Raw genomic sequence first — 15388 nt, 5'->3', positions numbered from 1 at the left:
TGGGTTAGGCGATCCGACAGTTTTGGCGACACTCTGCGGCACGTCTCCAGGGCATCCTCCCATTCCTCATCCTCCATGGCCCCCACACTGCGCTCCCAGCGGGTCTTAAGTGCAAAAGCCAAAGTGGTCGAGGAAGGTGTGTGAAGTTCAGAGTAGAACATGGAAATGAGGTGACTGGGTTCTGTACTTTTAACAATCTCAAGGGTGGTAACCGATTCTATCTCAGGAGGGCCGTCAGGGAATTGAGATCTATAGGCATGGGAGAGCTGTAAGTATCTGTAGTGCATGGGGCCCTGGAGCGCAAACTGGTCTTGCAAGGTCTCGTAAGACCGTAGACCAGTGGTCGTGGAGATATGGCTAAGGAGAAGAATACCCCTCCCGCTCCATACCGACAGGTCAGGGATGGAGAGGAACTCACGCAATGTACTATTATGCCACAGAGGGGTGAATGTGTGGAACGGAGGGCACCGAAGCCTGGACGCTACCACCTCCCAGATCCGACAATAGTGGTATAGAAGAGATCTGGGGCACAGGGGCTCCGGCGAGCCCCTGACGCCCCTAAGGATAACTAGGAGGGGGTCCCCGAGGGGATGAGCCCACCCAGGGCAGAACAGGGTCAAGAAGCGTTCTCTATCCGTTTTATCTATGTGAAAGAACTGGGACAACTGAGCTGCCAGATAGTACAGATTAAAATCCGGCAGGGCCAATCCCCCTAGATTTGTAGGATTCTTGAGTTTGCGCCAGGAGATCTTGTGCCGGTTAGCACCCCAAACAAAGGTCTTGAGGAGTGATTCCATCTGCTTAAACAGCCTGAGTGGCAGGTAAGTAGGAGAGTGCCATACAACATAGAGAATTTTGGGAAGGAGAATCATTTTAATTAAATTGACTCTACCCATCACTCCCAGAGGTAATTTGGACCATACTTGAATTTTAGCCTTAAGCAGAGGGAACAAGGGTTGAACGTTATCCGGGACATAATCTGCTGAGTTAGCTGTCACTTGAATCCCTAAGTATTTAATGCGGGATACACATTGTAAGGCCGGGTTTGCGGGGGCGATCGCCTGCGGGCTCTCGTCAAGCGGGAGAATTTGTGACTTATCCCAGTTTATCTGAAAACCGGAGAATCGTCCGTACCGTTCAATTAAAGAAAGGGCCGTGAGTAGGGATTCTCGAGAGTCTTCCAAATATAACAAAGTGTCATCCGCATACATGCTGATCTTCTCCTCCAGCGGTCCCTTACGTAGGCCACGAATCCCGGGATGTGCTCTAATGGCCATCGCCAGGGGTTCCGCGGCCAGGGCATACAGCAGGGGGGAGAGGGGGCACCCCTGTCGAGTGCCACGGGATAAAGGGAAGGCGGTCGACTGCCAGCCGTTTGCCAGGACCCTAGCTACCGGGGCGCTATATAGAAGTTTGACCCACTTAATAAAATTAGGTCCAAAGCCGTATCGGTCCAGGCAGGTCCATAGAAATGGCCACTCTACCGAGTCGAACGCTTTAGCCGCGTCCAATGAGACCACCACCCTGCCACCCATTCCGTCGTGTTGTGCCTGGAGATTCATGAATAACCGGCGAAGGTTAAATGAGGTGTTCCTCCCAGGCATGAACCCGGCCTGGTCCGAGTGTATGAGTGAAAGGATCACCTTGTTAAGACGGAGGGATAAAATTTTCGCAAGGATTTTAGTGTCTACTGGGAGCAAAGAGATGGGACGGTAAGACTCTGGGGCGTGTACGTCCTTGCCCGGCTTGGGGATGAGCACAATTAGCGCCTCCCGCATAGAAGGGGGTAGGGTTGCATCTTTGAATAGAGATTGAAACAAAGCCAATAATTTAGGAGAAAGGAGTTCCGAATATTGGGAGAAGAATTCAATCGGGAGGCCGTCTAGGCCGGGGGCCTTAGATCTAGGGAACTTGGACACGGCTGCTGCAATCTCCTCCACAGAGATGGGTGCCTCGAGGGTCGCCAACTGGTCGGGTGTCAAAGTGGGAAAGTCAATAGAGTCCAGAAAGTCATGCATGTCAGTGCAGTCAGCGGGGGCCCTAGAGGTGTAAAGTGTACTAAAAAATGATCGGAAAACACTGTGTCACCGCAGCAGGATCAGTGATCTCATTACCCAGGTCATCCTTTAAAGTAATAACTACCGGGGGCCTATCCTCACAATGGACTAAATATGCGAGGAGTTTCCCCACCCGCTCTCCGTGTGCAAACAGATTCTGCTTCTGAAAAAACATCTTAGATTTCGCCTTCTCATATTCAAGTTGGGAAAGGACTTTAGAGGTCAATTTATACTGGGATTCATGTGTCGGAGTCGGGTCCGCCATAAAGGCCTGTTCAGCTTCAATTAGATTTGTCGTTGCCCTGGAGATCTCCTCAGCAGCCCGCGCTCTAACAGCTTTGATTTTGGAAATCATAGTGGATCTGGCGAACAGTTTAAATGCCTCCCACACTGCAGCCGGGGAGGCAGTGCCCTCATTATCAGAGAAGAATTGTGTCCAGGTCCCCTCAATGTCGTTCCCATCAGACACCAAGGGGAGCCAGGCGGGATTCAGGCGCCAGGCCGGGGGAGGTCTATTGCAGGGCAAGGACAACAGTATCCAATAAGGGCAGTGATCAGACAGAGTCCGTGGGGCGAAGCCTGCCGCCAGTAACCTGGGGAGCAGGGTTCGAGACAGCAATATCAGATCAATGCGTGACATAGAATGGTGTGCAGCCGAGAAACAGGAGTACGCGCGCTGAGCGGGGTATTTGCTGCGCCAAGAGTCGGCCAAACCAAAGCTCTCCAACAATCGGGAGAACCTGGTCGGGGACGACCCCGGCGGCGCCTGGGAGGCGCCACCGGATCTATCCAGACCCGAGTCCATCACATTGTTAAAGTCGCCCAGCCAGATCACCGGGGCCCCCGGGCATTGTGCCATAAACGCCAGTCCCTCCATAATAATCACAGCAGAGTAAGGGGGGGGCACATAGAAAGCCATCAGCAGCATCGATTCCCCATAGACTGACGTTTTGAGAAAGACATATCTACCCATTGGGTCGACCTGAGATCCTAGGAGCTGGAAATGTACCGATTTGGCCACCAGAAGCGCCACACCTCTGGAGTGCGAGCTATAAGCAGAGTGCTGCACCCAGCCAACCCAGGGCCGTTTGAGAGACTGTTGTACGCGGCCCTCCAAATGTGTCTCCACCAGAACTATAATATCAGCCCGTACACGGCGTAAAACATTAAAGACAGCCGTCCGTTTAATCTTATCGCGCATACCCCTGACATTCCACGTCAACAATTTCAATGCGGCCATGGCAGGGGTAATACGGAGCGTGGAGCGGAGGCTCCCAGGATCTCAGGCAATAAGGCCACAGAACTAACAAGTCCACGGTCATACACTAGCAGTAATAAACGGCAGCAAAAGAGCAGATAGTTATTACTTGAGGTCAATGTGCATAGAACAGAAACAGTATAGAGATTGTACCAAACATAAACTGTAAACAATGGTAATACCCCAATCCCCCCTCCCTGCCCTGCACCAACCCCAACTTGTGCGGGCATGTTCCCAAACAAGTGCCTCAACCAGAACAGGCCCACATGCGACTGGTAAAGAGCAAGATCAGGAGGCCAGGGACCCCCAGGGTAGTCAGAAAAAATACAGCAAAATACAATTAGGACAAGCAAAGGGGCCCGGGGGCCCAGGTCCAGCAGAAGTCGCAGGGGGCAACAGGGGAGTTGGGCACAAACACACGCCTTAGCGGGTGTAGGGGGCGAAAACCAACAGGTGTATCGCTGGGTAGCAAAGCCTATGGGCAGGTGGAAATCCATAGGAAGAGAACAGAAAAATCAGTTCCATCTGTGGAGCTAGGGCGCTCCGCCGGTCAAACACAGGAGCAGTAGTGCAGGGAAATGAGGGGGGAGGGGGGGGGGGGGGAAGGGGGATGTAAAGTCTTGAGTTCCACAGGATCTACAAAACCCCCCTCCACCTCTGCAGCAGCTTAAGGTATAGGCAATCAGGGAGAAAGTATCATGAAGTCGCCAGGGCAAGGTGGTCAGGCTCTAGCTTCCAGTCCTTCTAACCAGGAGATGGCGGCTTCCGGATCCTCAAAGAAGTGGGCTCGGTCCTCACCCTCCACTCTAAGACGGGCCGGATACAACATAGAGTATTTGATATTCTTGATACGCAGCCTGCGTTTGACCTCCAAAAAGCTCTTGCGGCGCCTCTGGACCTCAGCAGAGAAGTCGGGGAAAATCGCTATTTTGTGATTTCCAAATGGAATGTTCCCCTTAACTCTGGCCAGGCGTAATATGGCATCTCTGTCCCGATAGTTCAGGAATTTAGCGATGAACGTGCGGGGGGGTGCACCCTGAGGGGGGGGACGCCCTGAGAGGCGATGTGCACGTTCCACAACAAAAGTGGGTGAAAAGGATTCTCTGCCATATGTCTGAGTGAGCAATTGTTCCAAATAGGATGAGGGGTCTGCACCTTCAGAGCCCTCCGGGAGGCCAATGAACCGCAGGTTACAGCGGCGCAGCCTATTCTCCATGTCATCTTGTTTTTGGAGGATAAGGTGTACTTGTTGCTGCAGCCTGTCTGAGGAGCTTTGCAATGGGGGGAGGGAGTCTTCCACCTCGCTAATTCTGTGTTCAGCCTCACCAACTCTGTCCCTTAGCTTCTGCATATCCTGACGCATCAAAGATATATCTACCTTCACCTCCTCGATTTTAGTTGTCAGCATGGTCTGGCAAGTGGCAATCGCTTCCAAAACCTTGGATGTAGCAGGGCTCTCAGGCTCCTCCACCACAAGCGACGGGCCGGCGCCATCTTGGATTGGGGCCTCCTTCTCCAGCCTCCGGAATGCAGCCAGTTTTGCCGCAGCTTCAGAGCCTTTCTTCGGCGGAGACATGCGGAGGTCAGTGCCGCGGGTGTGCGGGAGGTGAAGGAAGGATTATCGTGCCCGGAGGGCTGCAGGATTAGCGGTAAAGGATATCGGTCCGGCGGAGCTCCTCTCACACACGTCCTCTCACATGCTGCGCCAGGCCACGCCCCCCTACATTATACAATTTTCAATGTTTCATGAGAGGTACCCATGTGAAATATGCTTTATTAATAAAAACAACAAGCACCGTAGGACAAAACTTAAAGTAAACCTAATAATAAAAATACACAGTAATACCAATGAATTTTGTTTTTCGAAACCATGAGAAAAAAGGTGATTAAAACAAAAGAAAAAAAATCATAAATAAAAAAAAAAAGATGCATACAGGAATCTTTTGGAAAGGCATTACAAAACATGTTTGTTCACTCTACTGATGTTCATAATGCTGATAGCCTTTGCAGTGATAAATCACATTTGACCACTACAACCTTTTCTCCTCGCATAGAGAATTTCAACTTGTTGGGAACCTTGTGTGTGAGCAAGCACAAATTATCCAACTTTTCATCATTCTTTTTAAGGGTCCATTTTCATCTGTCCCCAGAGGACCCTAATGAAGTCTCGTGACCTGTAATGCAACTTGGACTGGAAAGAATGCAATCTGAATGCACAATGGGATTTATATGTGTTGTAACGGATTCACGTCTGGGCCATTGTAAAATGGCACCCAAGTGGGAGCCCTATTGTTCTAGGTGGATGTCAATTGATGTCCTCCCCATGACAGGCCACGCTCCAGCGCGATTCAACACCCACAGTGTCGACCGGACACATCGGATGACAGATCAGTGTACAGGCCTCCTGCCAGTACCATGTGTTGGCTTTAACCAATAACAGCAGATCATGCTTCAATTGAAGCCATTGATTGTGTACTATTGTGCTGATCTCTGTGGTTGGTCACAATGATCACATGGTACAGACAAAGCCAATTACAAACTCATCTGTACCATGTGATTAGCTGTGGACAATTACAGCTAATCACAAAAATACACACTGAATGAATCTATTTAATTCAGTAAGATGCAGTGCTATAAGCAATCAGTGTGTAAAAAAAAAAAAAAAAAGAAGAAGAAAATCCAGATCAGCTCTCCAGATTCTATTGTAACAAAATATTGCTCTGGTCACAGTTTTCTCCTTTACATACTGTCACCCAGTCAGTGTCCCTGCTCACCGCCACACCAGTTATATGACAACGCTGTACTACACTGGTGACAGAATGTAAAAAATAAGGGAGAATTTTGAAAAACTTTTTTTTTAATTTCATCATTCATTGTGACAAAAAAATTACAACTTCAAAAAATGCGCCATGCCTCTTACTAAATACCTTGGACTGTCTACTTTCCAAAAAGGGGTCATTGGTACTGTTCTGGCATTTTGGGTCCTCAAGAAATGAGTTCATCAGTACATCAGGATTGAACAATTTTAAGATACACACACACACACACACACATATATATATATATATATATATATATATATACACACATACACTACAGTGTGTGGACCCTAACTTTCCTATACCGATTTGGGTCATTTTCACCAAACAAATGGGGAAGAATACATTTTGGCCTAAATTTGTGAAGAAAGATTGTTTTATAACAGAAACAAAAAAAATTCTTTTTTTTTTTTTTCAACATTTTTGGAAAAAAATAATTGTTTTTAGCAAAAAATAAAAAACCCAGTGGTGATTAAATACCGCCAAAAGAACACTATTTGTGTGAAAAAAAATTTCATATGGGTACAGCATTGCATGACTACGCAATTGTCATTCAATGTGTGACAGCGCTGAAAGCTGAAAATTGGCCTGGGCTGGAAGAGGTTGAAAGTGCACTGTATTGAAGTAGTTAAATTAAAATAACAGAACATCACTGTGTACTTTAAACTGTTTACAGCTGTTGAACTTGTAAGTTTAGTAAGGTGGTTCAGAAAAATTGAAGGAACTAAACTTACCGCATCAATTTGGTCAAGTGAAATTTTTCCAGTGTTTCTTTGTGAACTGAAATCTTGACCAATATAAGAATGGCTATTAAAAGAAACAAAAAAAAACATTTTAAGAACACATTATCGGATAACATTATCGGATAGCAGTATGTATGAAATTCTACCAATACGAAAAACAATTAGAATGCATTATTAAAGTGGGACATGTAGCAGAGATTATGGATAAGAACTAAAAAGTTATCTCATTCCGGTGCCTCCCAGTACAAATATGAATACTAGTCATAAATTGTCTGCCTAAAATTCACAAGAACTGGAGCACCGACCAAGCAGCAGAACTGATTCGGAGACATCAAGAATATGGAATATGTAGATTTTCTACAGCCTAGTATGTCAAATTCATATTCCCCTAAGGATACCACACAGGTTATTAATGAATTGATTAATCTACGATATGAGGGGGGCTGTCTTCTGATGTCTTCTCATTCCTTATGGCAAATGTTTGGAGGTGGCTGAACATTATCTAGGTTTGGATGAATCCTTTACCCTCTAAACAGAAAAGGTTTGTTTTAGATATACTCACCTTTGCAATGAAGCACAATATTTTAACATTCTATCTTGAAAAAAAAAATAAGTGTTGCACTGGGAAAAAAATTTGCCCTTAGCCTGGCAAACTTTGTTATGCCCTGGTAGGTGGAGGGTGCCATCTATGGTAAACCAATCCCTGAGTTCTTGCCCCGGAGTAGGTACACACTGATGATGCCCTCCTCCTATGAAAAGGGAGTGTTGAATCCTTGCATTTATGTTTTGATTGAGTACCAACAATTGGGAGATAAAATTTATGTATGAATGGTGTGTCACTGAAATAAATTTTTTAGATCTAGTGATTTTCAACAAAGCAACTGCTTTCTTAATCTGATGCACTTTTCAAAAAATAAAAATAAAAAAATTGACAGAAGTGGATAAATTACAATAGGGAGTTGTCACTGCCCCTCCTGGTTAAAGACTATCCCAAAAAGACAATTTCTTCAGGCAAGAAGAAATTGTTCAGACAAAAATTTTTATTTATGGCACAGGCTGATCTGTTAAAACATATATTTATGATATGATATGTTTAAGAGGATACTAGGGATGGACCGAAATGAAAATTCTGGGCCGAAACCGAAAATGCAGGATGCCCTTGGCCGAAAACCGAAACCGAAAATGACTTTTTCCCCCAAAAAATTTTATAATAGATAGAAGAGGGGCATACACTAAAAACAGGCAGCGACGTACATCTGTCGCTGCCACCCTGTCACAGTATATGTACTGAGATGGGTTGGCAAGAGGTTAATTTAATTACCAATGGTATTTCTATTATGCAGCATGAAGGGGTTAATGTATTGTCACTGCTGGTCACTCATCTATTAGTGACCGACCAGTGACAGTTAATTAACCCCTTTGTGCTGCATTAGTGCAACCAGTATCAGTGTTAATTAACACTAGTTGCACTGATACTGGTTGCACTAATGCAGCACAAAAGGGGTTAACTGCCACTTGTCGGTCACTAATTCATCAGTGACCAGCAGTGGCAATACATTAACCCCCTCATGCTGCATAATACTAATACCATTGGTAAGCTGCCTCAGCTTCCCCCGCCCCCCCCCCACTTCCTCAGCGTCCCCCTCGGAAGTACACCCTCCCCCCCTCTGCCTCAGCGTCCCTCCCCATCCCAACAATTCAATCTCCTTACTCTCACTGTGCTGAGTGCTCCTCCGGTGTCTTTCATTCAAAAGACGCGCCTCTGGCCGGCGGCCCGCCTCCCGGTGATGTCACTACTACTACGATCTGTGTATGAATGAAATGACACACCGGGCGGGAGGGCAGGCGAGCGGCCGCTAATGGCTATAACTATGTGAGCCTTCACTTCACTTCCCTGTCAGCGGGACGATAAGCAGGAATGAAGTGACACACCGGGCGGGAGGGTGGGGGGAGCGGCCGCTAATAGCTATAACTATGTGAGCGCTTCACTTCCCTGTCAGAGGAGATACTCGCATGACAGGGAAGTGAAGGCTCACATAGTTATTAGCGGCCGCTCGCCCGCCCCCCCCCCCGGTATGTCACTTCATTCATAAACAGATCGTAGTAGCAGGGACATTATTGAGAGGCGGGCAGCCGGCCAGAGGCGGGTTTTTTAAACCTGCGCTGCGCCCTCTTCCTTTCTCGCGGCGGCCATTAATTTTGGCATTTTTAACCCATTATCGGCCGAAATGGGATAGGCCCATTTTCGGCCGATAATTTCGGTGCATCCCTAAAGGATACTAAAAAGATCTTCTTAAAATATGCTCTTAACCAGCAAATCAGTGTAGTCTCAAACACTGAACATAAGTATTGGTGCAAACAACTAAAGGGATACATTCCCAAAGGTTTTTCATAAGCACATTTTCGAACCAGCATAGGTTAGTTAATAGACTGCTCAATAAACACTGGAAAGTCCTAAAAAAATGATAGGATCCTTGGTTCAGTATTATCTGAACGTATTAATATTTTTAAAAGACAAACTTTGATAGATCAAATTGCCCCTAAATGAGTGGAACTACAATCTGAAGGGTTTCTATCCCTGTTGAAGGTGTGTAAAGTGTAAGAGTGTAGGTAACAACAGTTTTTACATCTGAGGCCACTCATAGGACATACGACATCAAGGATTCTGTCTCTTGCTCTACCTGTCTGGTTGTAATCCCTTTGTGGCCCACAATACATAGGTAGGACCAACATGAGGCCTTCATGTTACGATAAGTGAGCATATCACTGATATAAGAAAAGGGTTCAAGGGCCATAGCCTATCGAGACATTATTCTTCACACCACAAGAAAGATCCAACCTCATTCAAGGATGTGGGGATAAATAAATTCACCCCACATTAGTGTGGAAGCAACTGTAAAAAATAAATCTCATGTCTTGACGCATGTTGGATATACAAACTAAAAACATACAGTCCCTTTAGTTTAAATGTTGAGTGGAATCCCCCTTTTTAAAAAAAAATATAATAGTTTGCATTGATTTTAGCATTTTTATATAGTTTACATTTTTTTTTTTTGTTATAAAATTTAGCCTAATGTCTGCTGTTATCCTGTACACATTTATTGTAAGGTCTGGGGCTGACACAACCAGGGCTCCCCTTTTTAATTTCAAAATTTACATCCAGTTTTAAGAATTTTATTTTGGCTAATCCAAGCATGATATATTGAAAAATGGGATTTTTGACTTACCGTAAAATCCATTTCTATGCATTCATTTACAGACACAGCTCTTCAGGATTCTTGAACCACTGGGTTATACTGCCCCAGACAGGAGTTGCACATAGGCATAGTCAAGTTCTCCTTCTGCCTAGTGTCCTGTCTCAGGAAGTATACTCCCCCTTTCTGATATAGGTATTCAGCTTTGTTACAAGCAATGTCAGAAGTAGTACAACTCCATAAAGGGGTGATTGCTGTGTCTGTCAATGAACGCAGAGAAATGGATTTTACGTTAAGTCAAAAATCCCATTTTCTCTTTCGTTCATTGACAGACATAGCTCTTCAGGGTTCTTCAACCATCCCAAAACAGAGCGAAACATGAGTGGTGGGACAACTAAAAAAATCCCAAGGCTAAACAATAGCCAACTAGGTTGGTAGATTTTCCTAGAGGTAGACTTCCTAGCCTTCAGCAGTGTCGGAATCCCTGACCCAGGCAAACCTCTATCCTTTAGCACCTGGCTTTCAACAGCCAAGCTGTTAAAGCCAGTGACTGTAAAGCAGGATGTAAGATTGGCCCTTGGGACAAGAGGTCCTCTCTGAGAGGCAGTCTCCAAGGGACATTGGGAACCAGCTGCACCAGGTCAGTGTACCAAGCCCAGCGAGGCCAGTCTGGGACCACTAGAATGACTGGAAACCCTTTCTGCCTCGATTCTATGCAAGACCTCAGCAGAAGCTTGAGAGGAGGGAAATCGTAGATCAGACGATACCGGACCCATGGGGCCACCAGAGTGTCTGTAGCATCCGGCAGAGAATACTGTGACCGTGCTACAAACCTCTAAACTTTTCTGTGGAGTCTGAGTGCCAACAGATCCTCCTCGGGGGTGCCCCACCGGAGACATATTTGATGAAACACGTCCGGGTGAAGGGACCACTCCTCATGGTCCAACGCCTGCCGCCTGAGATAGTCCGCCTGCCAGTTTTCCACTCCTGGAATGTGTACAGTGGAGAGGGCTGGAACAAAGTGTTCTGCCCACTGGAGAATGCCACCTACTTCCAGGGCTGCCAACACACTTTTTGTTCCGCCCTGGTGATTGACATAAGCCACCACTGTGGCATTGTCTGACTGAATCCACACCAGAAGCACCCCGAAGTCTATCCGTGCAGTGATCCAGGCACAGCCTGATCGCCCGGAGTTCCAAGACATTTATCGGTAGTCTGGACTCTTCCAGTGTCCAAACACCCTGAGCAGAGCTCAGACCCAAAACACCTACATACCGGACAGACTTGCATCCGTGGGGACCACTGTCCAATACAAGGGGAGAAACTCTTTTCCCCGTCGAAGAGTCGGAGAGCGAAGCCACCAGACCAGAGAACCTTTGGTTTCCCGGCTCAGCCAGATCTGATTGTACAGTGACTTTGGGCTCTTGTGCCATTTGATCAAGATCTCCCTTTGCAGGGACCTTGTATGGAACTGCGCAAAACTGAGTCACCTCAAAAGTAGATACCATCAGGCCCAGCAACAGCAAGCAAGTCTGGAGGGATGACCATCTGCTGGACAGCAGTAGATGAATTGCAGCATGCAACTTCTGGAGTCTGTCTAGAGGACGGAACGCTTTGGCTGGAGCCAGGAGTCAGACCCAAATAATCCAATTTTCAGGATGGAATCACAGCAGACTTCTGGTAATTCAGAAGCCAACCGAACTCCCTCGGGGTCTGTATAGTGATCTCCACGTCGTCCACCAGAGCAGCAGGGAACTCGCAAAAGGAGGTAGTCCAGGCAGCCCAATACTGCAACTCCCCGCTGATGCAGCAACCCCAGAATCAAGGCCAACACTTTCGTAAAGACCCAAAGGGGCAGAGGCAAGACCAAAAGGGTAACGCCACAAACTGATAATGCTCCTTTCCTACAGCAAAGTGGAGGAAGCGTTGGTGCCAGGCACATATTGGAATGTAAGCATCCATTATGTCGATAGAGGCACGAAAATCGCTCTGATGTAGGGATGCCACCACCGTCTGAAAACAGTTCAGGGCCTTAAAGTCAAGAATCTGACGTACCTTGCCCTCTTTCTTTGGGACCATGAACAGGTTTAAATGAAAGCCCTAAAATGGCCAGAACCGTGACAATCACACCCCGAAGCAGCAGGTCTTCTACCGCCCCCAAAGAGAGATTGCAATCGATCCGGGGACAGACGCACATTGGAAGGAAAGAACCTTTCCAGAGGGTAAGAATGAAACTCAATTTTGCAGCCAGGACGTATCACTTTGTGGACCCATTTGTCTTGTACCAAGGAGGCCCACTGGCCCGGAAACCAGCGAAGGTGTCCTCCCACCCCAGACACGGGTCTACAGAATCCTGCTCTGGGCTTGCCAGACCAGAGCCCCTTGGAACCTCCCGAGGAGGACTTGAAAGGTTTTGAACCCTTGTCGGTGGACCCTGAGGGACGAAAAAACTTCTTGTGAGCCAAGAAGTCTGCAACGAGGTTCCTTATCCTTACCAGCCTGCAGAAGAAAAGTACTCCCCCCCCCCCCCCTGCAAGACTCTTAATGATGTCATCCAGGGTAGCCCCAAACAAGTGATCGCCCTGAAAAGGTAAATCAGTCAGAGCTTTTTTAGAGGTCTGGTCCGCAGACCAACACTTAAGCCACAATACGCGCCAAAGTACCATTGCCGAAACAGACAGCCTAGAAATCAGGGGAGCTGCATCCAAAGAGGCATCACAGATAAACTGCAGCCCCTGGACAAACTGGTCCACCAGTTCAGCAAAGGCAGGGGGAAGCTGCTCACCCTACAGATTAAAGCACAAAACTTTAGCCCACTTGGTCAGAGTCTGCGACACCAGGGCAATGGCAAGGCCTGAGCGTTGAAGCAGCAACAGTGAACATATTGCGGGCCACAGCCTCAGCTTTTCTGTCAACAAGATCTTTAAATGCTGGCGATTCCAAAGTACCAAAGGCTGGCGAGTTCCAAGGGGACCGTCACCTCCGCCACAGCTTCAGCCTCCGTTTTTAAAGTTTCATGCACAGACACAATCAGTGCGTTCACCAGCGCCTTTTCGTGCGCAGCTACCGGTGTGGAGGAATCATCCTCACTATCAGATAAGTCAGGGTGGGCCATGTCAGCAGCGGCCAAATCAGATTCAGGATATGATGAGACAGAAGAGGCAGGGGAAGGCGAGGGATGATGTTTTTTGCTAGCATGCAACCCAAAAGCCACCTCTGCCTGGGACAGGAAGTACTGCAGGACCGCAGTTAGTGCATCTATGGATGGTTGGGACCCCAAGGGCCCCGCAGCCTCTTAAAGGAGGTCAGGTGGGGAAACATGCTCCAAAGACTACATCCATAAAAAGGGAGACCCCCACAAAACGTATCTAGCACTGCCAAGTGATGCCCCCACAGCGCTTGTAGTACCACCAGGTCGCTAGCAACAGAGCACTCCACAATCCATCAGCAGAGAGAGAGGGAGGGACCCCACCAGGGACCCCAAAATACCGGGGGGGTCTAAAGGGAATGAGGGTAACCCAAGGGTCGGTCCGTCCGAGGGAGGGGCCCGTGTCCAACCAAAAACCTTTAAGGGGGAGAGGGGGGCAGCTACTCATCATACCGGGAACCAGTCGGGCACTGCTCCAGACAGAACATTCTTGCCCCCTGAAATGGGGGGGCTGTCGACCAGGAGGAATGCTGCGACTCAGGCCAAAACTTGGTCGTATGCAACGTCGTGAGGCGTTTAACTCGCAGACCAGCCCTTGTCCAGTGGGGCTATGTTGCAGCCACCCTGGTGTGGAGCTGTTGTCTGCGCGTGCTCGCTGGCCAGACTGGGGTGACCACTGGATCTAGATTATCCAGCCCGTCACCCAGTCAGGCAGCTGATTGAAGATCTTGCAGGAAAAAAACAAAAAAGGAGAAAAAAAAGTAATTTAAAAAGAAAAAAAAATGGCAGGACCAGAGATCCCAGCAAGGAACTAGGTCCTTACTCCTGACTAGGCAGAACAAAAACTGAATAACTATAGCAGAGAGGGGGAGTATATCTCCTGGGACTGCCCATAGGCGTAGTCAAGTTTTTTTCTGCCTAGTGTCCTACTCCTGTAGGGGGCAGTATAACCTACTGGTTCAAGAATCCCGAAGAGCTGTGTCCATGAATGAACGAAAGAGAAGAAACTCAATATTGAACCCTACACATTAAGACTGGGATGCCATTAAAGTTCATGTACAGTGGGGTGAAAAGTATTTGATACACTACATGCTTTGTAAGTAGGAGAATCGGCAGAGGTCTGTAATTTTTATCATACTCGTCAAGTGCGAGACACGGAATATAAAACAAAAATGCAGAAAATCACATTGTATGATTTGAAGGTAATTAATTTGCATTTTATTGCATGACATATGTATTTGATATATCAGAAAAGCAGAACTCAATATTTGGTACAGAAACCTTTGTTTGCTATTACAGAGATCATACGTTTCCTGTAGTTCTTGACCAGGTCTACACACACTGCAGCAGGGATTTTGACCCACTCCTCCATACAGAGCTTCACCAGATCCTTTAGGTTTCGGGACTGTCGTTGGACAAAACGGACTTTCAGCTCCCTCCAAAGATTTTCTATTGGGCTCAGGTCTGGAGACTGGCTAGGCCACTCCAGGACCTTGAGATGCTTCTTACAGAGCCACTCCTCAGTTGCCCTGGCTGTGTGTTTCGGCTCAATGTCATGCAGGAAGACCCAGCCACGACCCATCTTCAATGCGCTTACTGAGGGAAGGAGGTTGTTGGCCAAGATCTCACGAAACATGAAGCCATCCATCCTCCCCTCAATACGGTGCAGTCGTCCTGTCCCCTTTACAGAAAAGCATCCCCAAAGAATGATGTTTCCACCTCCATGCTTCATGGTTGGGATGGTGTTCTTGGGGTTGTACTCATCCTCCTCCTTCCTCCAAACACGGCGAGTGGAGTTTAGACCAAAAAGCTCTATTTTTGTCTCATTAGACCACATGACCTTTTTTTATTCCTCCTCTGGATCATCCAGATTGTCATTGGCAAACTTCAGACGTGCCTGGACATGCGCTGGCTTGAGCAGGGGGACCTTGCGAGCACTGCAGGATTTTAATCCATGATGGCGTAGTCTGTTACTAATGGTTTTCTTTGAGACTGTGGTCTCAGCTCTCTTCAGGTCATTGACCAGGTCCTGCTGTATAGTTCTGGGCTGATCTCTCACCTTCCTCGTGATCATTGATGCCCTACGAGGTGAGATCTTGCATGGAGCCCCAGACCGAGGGAAATTGACCATCATCTTGATCCTCTTCCATTTTCTAATAATTGCGCCAA

The 15388-nt window shown here is 47.4% G+C and overlaps 1 protein-coding gene across 1 annotated transcript in view; it reads right to left on the bottom strand.

Annotated features, from left to right (window-relative positions):
• The window catches only part of PRIM2 (DNA primase subunit 2), a 304354-nt gene that overhangs the window by 126044 nt on the left and 162922 nt on the right, over positions 1 to 15388 (bottom strand). The window contains exon 8 of the mRNA XM_082251382.1: positions 6869 to 6941. Within this exon, the coding sequence (XP_082107508.1) occupies positions 6869 to 6941 (73 nt within the window). The remainder of the gene's footprint in view (positions 1 to 6868; positions 6942 to 15388) is intronic.

The sequence above is a fragment of the Pelophylax lessonae genome, assembly GCF_965119305.1.
Source record: "Pelophylax lessonae genome assembly, chromosome: 3".
Taxonomy (NCBI): Eukaryota; Metazoa; Chordata; class Amphibia; order Anura; family Ranidae; genus Pelophylax; species Pelophylax lessonae.
This window is presented reverse-complemented; position numbering and strand designations above follow the sequence as displayed.